This window comes from Lathyrus oleraceus, chromosome 6 (assembly GCF_024323335.1).
Source record: "Lathyrus oleraceus cultivar Zhongwan6 chromosome 6, CAAS_Psat_ZW6_1.0, whole genome shotgun sequence".
Lineage (NCBI taxonomy): Eukaryota > Viridiplantae > Streptophyta > Magnoliopsida > Fabales > Fabaceae > Lathyrus > Lathyrus oleraceus.
The window spans coordinates 390,742,435-390,750,413 of NC_066584.1; the positions used below are offsets into that span (position 1 = coordinate 390,742,435).

Consider the following 7,979-nt stretch of genomic DNA (forward strand, 5'->3'; position numbering starts at 1 on the left):
CAATCCATGATTATGTATACCACAAATCATACTAAATGTCCATGTGTAATTACCTAATTTCCTTTATATAATAGACAACTCATTTTTTAGATTCATGGAATAACGGTTTATATACTAGATACATTAATTATTCAAGGAATCTAAAAAGTGAGTTGTCTCTTATATAAAGGAAGAGAGGTAGTATTAAATTTGTGGTACCCACACAACTTAAAAGGACATTCCCATTTTTTGTTCTGGTTTTAACTTTCATATAGGTTACACAACTTAAAAGGACATTCACATTTTTTGTTCTGGTTTCAACTTTCATATAGGTTATTTATACTGGTCAGTGGTCACATCTTTCGCATCTCATCGTAACAAATATTTGTCTTCTATCATAACTACATTCTGACCTCCTAATAATGATGACAAATCCTTGTTGAGAATGTTTCGGATCACCATCCTTAGATGTAATAGCTTTTTTGATAGTATTATAGTGCACCATACATACGACAAACACAAAAACTAAGAAAATTTCAATCCACACTCAAAGTATTCAAAAATCAATATCCTGATCAATCCTTCAAGGATCCGAATTAATCTCCGGATTACGTTCACGTTATAGGAAAAAAACATTATTTTAATCATCGTCAGAAAAAAATACAAATTATTTCAATCATCATATGTAATAGACATGTACATTATCTCTGATTTTAAGAGATTTTGCACCTTTTGATATTGAAATACAGTAGAATTGTATTTGTAAACGAAAATCTAGAATGCAAGAAATTTTTGAAATGTTTTAAAATAATGTGTTATGATCATGAATCCATAGGTTTAACAGAGGCTTATGCATGACTATTTGAATATTTGAGTTCTAAAGGGTGTGTCAAGATTTCAATGCCGAAAAGTGTGCCCAAATTTTGGAATCCAGACAAATGTTTACTTACATTTGACACATTTCTAATGAAGTGAATTGTTGGATTTTGATGCGTCTGAATTTCAATCTTCAAATGGTGCTAAAAGGGTATTTTTAGGTTTTCATACTGTTTGAAAGACCTAGAAGAGTGCAATGAGGATCCCCTTTACCCTTGTTTGTCCTTGGATACCTCTCGACTGACCGGCCTACTAATTTGCAAATTTGGTGTAATGAAATGTTTTGGAATTTATAGTGCGGCACTTGCTGTCCACCTAGCAGCATTAATAACACTAAACTAAAAATGTGGGCATACAGAAAGAAAAAAAACAGTGCAATTGAGTGATACTTCACAGACGCGGAACTTAATGGCAGCAACTTCAACCAAACATTCAACCAAGTTTCCTTTGACTATCACATGTATCTTTTTTTAGTATTTACTATTCCCTCGCTAACTACAAACATGCCTATATGAATGCGATATAAATGCTAAACTGCATGGTGGCATTCCTAGTTCAACAAACATCTTGCATTGTGTAGGTACCAACACTCAAAATGACAGCACCCCGAAAGCTGAGTTTTCAATGTTGCAGATATGCATAACTTGCAATAACTGTTTAAAACTATGTACAACTTCTGTATGCTCATTATCTATAAGCAGAGAAATTAAAATTCTTGGTGCTTGCCTCATCTAAAACCACAAGCCATAATATCTATATATCTTACAGCGAACTCGGTCTACACATCATATACAGGCATCCGTTCTTCAATGGTACCACGGCAGATAGGACACTTCTTGCATTTTTCGCAGCAAGTGCTGTTAACCGCGTCAGAGGTTAAACAAAGGCGACAAACGTAAAAACAATCAATTTATGTTCCTGATACGATATTTGAGTAACACCGTGTTAAATATTGACGGTGACAGAAAAGTATTTGACTAAGCAATTACCTGCAAAGAACGTGATGCTTGCAAGGAAGGAGGACCACGTTAATCTGCTCTTCGAAGCAAACTCTACATAAGATCTTCTCCTGATATATTTAGCAATCAATTGAAAGCGTTTTAGATCCTGGTGTGGTTAACCGTCATTCAAGCATAAATAACATTGTTATAACTTCAATTAAATGATATGCAATCAAGGACGAGAATGTTACATTTTGAAGTCTTTCATATTCCTCCTGGCTATATTTTGTAACTTCTGTCTGTTCACCAAGTGCAGCTTGAAGTCTCCAAATCTGCCAGTTATACAAGAGCGGGTTATTGAAATCTATGAAAAAGATTCGACACGCTAGGGTACTTGTTATATAACTTATTCTTAAATAACAAAGCCATTAAGTAAGAAATAATGTGGTAGCTATATATTTTGATAATAAGGAAACAATGTCTTCACCTCCTCAACAAGTTCTCCTCTAGGCATTTTCTTCACCGTATCGGGAGAGAAAGTATTATACCTAAATAGGAAATCAAATCACGCATCATTATACACTGGTCAAAATGATGCAAACCTTATTGCAAACACATCAATACCATTATACACTAAAACATGTAGCACTGACACCTCTGAAGAAATGTGTCTTTGTCAGTGTAGGTGTCTGAAAACAACACCGACACTTATGATTCCGTTTAATTTGTTCATTTTTTCAAATTATTACCGGTGTCGATGTGTAAGTGTCGGTGTCGTGTTTCCGGTGTGTGCTTCATAGGTATAATGTAACATAGAGTACTGACCCAGAACTCCCGGCACAAAAAAGTCTAGCTTCTTCCTCTCTGCTTCCTTCATCTATTGACCACCAACCTAGCAACCTGTCAAAAGAGGAGAAGTGCAGCCAACGACACTTTCTTCATATCAGTTCAACAACATTTTATGAATTTCTAGGTTCCACTGACAATCTATGCTTAAAGATTAGAAAAAAATTCTAGCTGATAAAATATAAACTGATGATACCTTGATCCGTGATGGAAAAATCCAAAGCAGTCACGGGATTTTGATGCGATAGAAGAGTAGCTTCTAGGAACATCTCCGTTATAGAGTAATAGAACAATCTTCTCTATTAACCTATATGCTGCAAATAATACACCAGCTCCTTGCAACAGAAAAAGGGGAGAAAAAATTCCCCAAATCGGTATATTTTTTGCACCCAATGGTGTTCCCTGAAATTTAAGGTTCAAATAACAAAATATAAAGAAAGAAAATCAGAGAATGAGGAAACCGACAATGCGTGAGAACAAAACTGATACAGTTATTGTTAGCATTTATTTATACCTCTAAATGCATAAAAAGAAGTATTTGGAAACCAATTAGCGGAATTTTCATGATATGTCCGCCTATGTCTTGCAGACTGCAAAACAGATTTTGCTGCACATCTTCATCGGTAGAAATAACTATGCCTTCTCTACTCCATTCGAGATATCTTATGGTATTTGACGACGAACACGGTTCTGTAATTTGACAGTTTCCATGAATTGTAGGATTGTGCCACTTTGTACAAACGAGAAACGCAAAGCACTGTGCAATGCTGCAAAAAGAGAAAACGATTTTGTGATGGAAAAAGCACAAGCCTAATAACAAAAGATTAAAATAGTCTATCAATAGAAATTGATTATACCCGTAGTTGATAAACAAGTCCCACCAGCCTAGAGCAGCAACATCACCTGCAGGTAATCGCGAAATGATTAGTAACAAAATGTTTGAGGAGTATCCAATATCAATCAGATTCAAACAGTGAATAATTGTTTTAGAGAGGAAATTAAAGCTTACCGCATATCTTTAAAAGAGTGAACACTGTGGCAGCAATAAAGAAGACCATGGATATCGAAATCCAGAAGTGCTGGAAAACAGAATCATACAATTTAAATTTGGTAAAGGGCATTGGGAAAATAGAAAAGTAAGACCACATAATCTACGAAGTAAAACACTTAAAATTTGTCTTGTAGTAGCAAGTATTCAATTATAACGTAACGTTTGTATTATGCAACTTAAAATTACTAATCAATCAATTAATCAACTACTGAATGGTGTCTTACAGGAAGAGTTTCCCATACTGCTTCATCCGTCATATTTTCCTCGTCTCCAGGCATCAAAGCCCTGCACATCCTATATAAAGATAGATTTTTATCAGTAAAAACCAGTTTGACTGAAGAGTAAAAGTATTGAACATTGCAGCTTATATAATTGATTAACATATAGTCTAACCATGTATAGCCATACAATTAATTATTGCAAGCTTATAGGTTATGACACTTTTCAGCAATCAAAATGATTATTTGAGAAAAGACCCAAAAATGTAAGTTACTTTGTAAGTCGTTTGGTGATGTTGAATGAATGTGGCGACTCTGTTGTCAATTTTTTAAGAAAGTTCCAACTAATATCACAACAGTATTGTCGATGCCGGATGACGGTCCATGACAGAGAGCTAAAATCCTGCCATACCAGCTGCTTTGTGGCGCCATTTTAGCGGATTATGGCGGAAAAACTCGCAATATCGGCCAATATTTAGCATTGCGGCGAGCCCAAAAACTGCCATATCTGCTTGCGATTTTGAAGAGGAGGGGAAGGCTTCAGGAGGAGGGGACTTGAAGAAAAAATATAGAAATCTTTAATATTTCTTTAACTTGTATTTTTGTTTAGACGGAGGAATGAATTTTTATCATTAATATACTTTTAATTTTCATAATTTTATATCAGCATAGGTTTTATTTGAAGATTTTATCTAAGCTCTCCAACTCCAAACCCCTCCTCCAATACAATTTTATTTTTGAGTTCCACCAAACTAGGGAGATTTTGTATTATGAATAAAAATCAACCCCCAAAAACCCTCTTCTCACCCAAATCTCAATTATTTCCACTACATCCTTTCCTTTTTCGAAGTTCTCCCCTCCCTTCCCCTACAAACTCTCAAACAAAGGCTAAGTGATGTAGGACTAAAGACACCCCCTCACTCAGATTTGGATTGCCTGCTGCAAAATAAACACGCAGTTGCACACAGGTAATGATCTCGGTCGTTAATTTGAGATTGGACTGCTTAAATCAGTTTTAAGATCTCAACTGTTAGTTTAGATTCGACGCTCCACATTAAAAACCTATGTTGTCAATAATGTGCTTTGTGGCACTATAGCGAAATAGTGTAGAGGTAATAGGGCTTCACGCGACACTTTGGGCTAGCGAGCCGCCGTCAACAATAGTGGGTTTAGCTTCCACTATTTGCGGACCAAGTCACTATCCAAGCCACTAGTAGGGTTTCAGGGAGAAATTCCTCGAAGCCTTTTTTTGAACCCAAACAATCATTATAGTTTTCCTACTTTTGATATAGTTTTGTTATGTTTCTCTTCTCGGTTTAAGTTTTATTGCACTGTATTTTAGATTCTTTAATTATTAAGTATGAAGGTTTCTTTAATTTTGTGTATTTCTCTATTTGAGTATTTATGTTTACTTTCCATACTGATTTTAGTCTTTGCGATAGCGGCTATTATGCTATACACTATAGCATTTTAAGGGGCCAGTGCTACATGACGTTATTTGCGATTAACAACATAATAAAATCTGTACAATGCTTGTACAGCACCAAATCCATTTCCCCATCACTCACCCAACACGACGAAAGTGCTAAATGCTGCAATGAACAAAGGCGGTCCAAAGTTGCCACAATTAAGGCGGCTAGGGACAGACCACAGTTTAGGCAGATTTGCAACTTATAGAATATAAATTTTGGCATGCTATAAATGGAAAAAAGATAATTACCTGATGTTATCGATCAGAATCACTAATTCAAAAGCTATAAGAGGTATGAAGACAATCTTTAAATTCACCACTGCATCATTACGATGAATAATTACTCAAATTGATAGCATCTTTCAATCAAAGAATTATAGAAGTACCACATTTCATCTTTATGCAAAGAGACAGTTATCAATAATATCCATGATAAGTGTGCCATAAGAAATGTTGCTTACCATAACTGCTTCCAAGATGTATACACAGAAGAAGCTCAAATGCCACAAGTAATGGCGTTGCTATGACTGAATGACAAGGAGCCCACTGCGCGTGAATGAAATTGTTTTACATCAGAAACAAAAACCTACTACACGAAAAATTTATAATTTCTCCACAAAACAGAGAAGATATTTGAAGTATGTCTTACTTGGCGACCATGAGGCACTGAAGGAGCGGGCAAGGAAAACCTGCCCCGTGCTACCACGACATGAAAAAGCCAAAGTGGAAAAAATACAGTCCTGCCAAAAAGAAAGATGTGTTCAAAAATGGAAAAATGGAAAAGTAAGGTGTTGATACGGATTTTATACAAATATATGTCTAATACGTCTACAGAAAGTATCTAATAAATTTCTAATATCCAGAAAAGTAGTACATCCATATCCAAATCCAAATCCGGTTAGAAAAAAACACAAGACTCTTACCAACGAAAGACACATTGTCAATCAGATATGATAATACGACAAAACATTGATTAGTAACTGTCAGTAAAGACGCGTTGACATCCAGATACGACGCAACAGTGATCGGCATTATTTACATAATCTTTTATCATTTTAACTGTGTTTCGTTACTTCATCTGCACTCCAAGAGAAAGAGAGGCAAAAAAAAATACTTGCTGCTCATTCCATATTGCATAGCACACCAAAATGGAGTCTCTCTTCACCAGCTAGAGATTGTAACCGTGCACACTACAGGCACCGTTTTTCCTTTGGCTTATGCGGCCAGTGTTGCTGAGGTGTCGCTGTTGTTATGGTTGCCACATTTTCTGCATTCTAATGTCCTATTCTATGGTCCAAGCTCCTTTCTAGCTCTACTCTTTCACCCATCGGCGAAGTTACTCTAGTCGCGGAGTAACGGATTTGCATAGCTGTTGTTCATTATGTACACTATTTTCGCCGCCGTACTCGCCGGTATCCCATACATGTATCTTACTACATCGCGATAAGCAGATAGTCACTGAGTTTAAATGGACATTATATTTCACAATTTTAGTAAACTTTACTTCCCTAATCAAACAAATTTTCTTCACTTCCATTAGAACAGACAACACTAAAACACAGGAATTCACACACACAAATTCAGTGTCACAGGGAAAGCAACAATCAAGAACTCAAACTGAAGCAGTAAACTATCCTATTTACAAAGCAAAATCAATTTTAAAAAAATTATCCTAAAAACAAAACACATCAATGCAACAAAACACACAGCATACAAATGAAGCAGTGTCAAAAACAAAACCCAGCATCGGTCTCCTCGATTGAATGTAATTTTCTTCGAATTTAAAAACAAAAGTGAAAAATTAAGCCCTTCAGACATGCATCGAAAAACCAAAAGGGGAAAACAGAATTAACACCAAACATTGTCAACAGCACAAAAAGTCACAATTTCAGGATAAATCACTTGGTATGAATTATGATCATTCAAAACAAAAATAAAATTTTGTTCCGACCCTTTGATTCGTTTATACATTTTAACTAAAAAAGTGATAAAAAAAAAAAGAAAAAACTCACCACCATGAGAAAAGGAAGAAACGGTCAAGCTTGAGAACAAGGAGAAGAGTGAAGGAGAAAAGAAAGACATGAGCTAGCATAGCTTGAAAGGACTTTGCTACCCTTCTCCAACTCATCACCCTCCTTCGAACCAGCATTTTGGTTTTCTCAGAAAAACGAAGAAATCGCAGAGACCAGACAGAGAGACAGAACACGCGTATCTCTGATGAAACCTGAAATTTAGAAAAGGATGATGGAATGAAAATTCCTCGGAGGTTGCAAAGAGTGTGACTTTGGAACGAATAAACTTTTTTATTTTTTATTTTTTATTTAATTAACTTTCTCTCTCTATCTCTTTCTCTCTCCTTTTTTGCCTTCAATTTCACGCCAAAGCAATGGTTTTGTTGATTTCTTTTTCTTGAGTTTCTAGTTGTTCAAAAAAAAGTAAAATTAATCGACTTTGGTTAAATAAAGAAAATAAATTGTCAGACAAAAATACCGTCATGCGCTCCTCTTGTCTTACACGATGTATTTTCTAGGAAATGAGAAAGCGTGTAAAGAAGACACAGATACAAGAAGCATAGATTTTAATTCAATAAATTTAGA

The 7,979-nt window shown here is 35.5% G+C and overlaps 1 protein-coding gene across 1 annotated transcript; it reads right to left on the reverse strand.

The window, feature by feature from the left end:
• Positions 1-1,402: 1,402 nt before the first annotated feature.
• On the reverse strand, positions 1,403-7,769 carry LOC127092148 (uncharacterized). Its single transcript, XM_051030964.1, has 14 exons — positions 7,395-7,769; positions 6,032-6,122; positions 5,844-5,928; positions 5,632-5,701; positions 3,918-3,987; positions 3,652-3,721; positions 3,500-3,545; positions 3,157-3,409; positions 2,839-3,044; positions 2,622-2,696; positions 2,284-2,344; positions 2,048-2,128; positions 1,845-1,924; positions 1,403-1,712 (listed from the first exon to the last, which is right to left on the reverse strand). The coding sequence occupies exons 1-14, from the start codon at positions 7,529-7,531 to the stop codon at positions 1,634-1,636; spliced, it is 1,404 nt and encodes a 467-aa protein (XP_050886921.1). The 5' UTR covers positions 7,532-7,769; the 3' UTR covers positions 1,403-1,633.
• Positions 7,770-7,979: the final 210 nt, after the last annotated feature.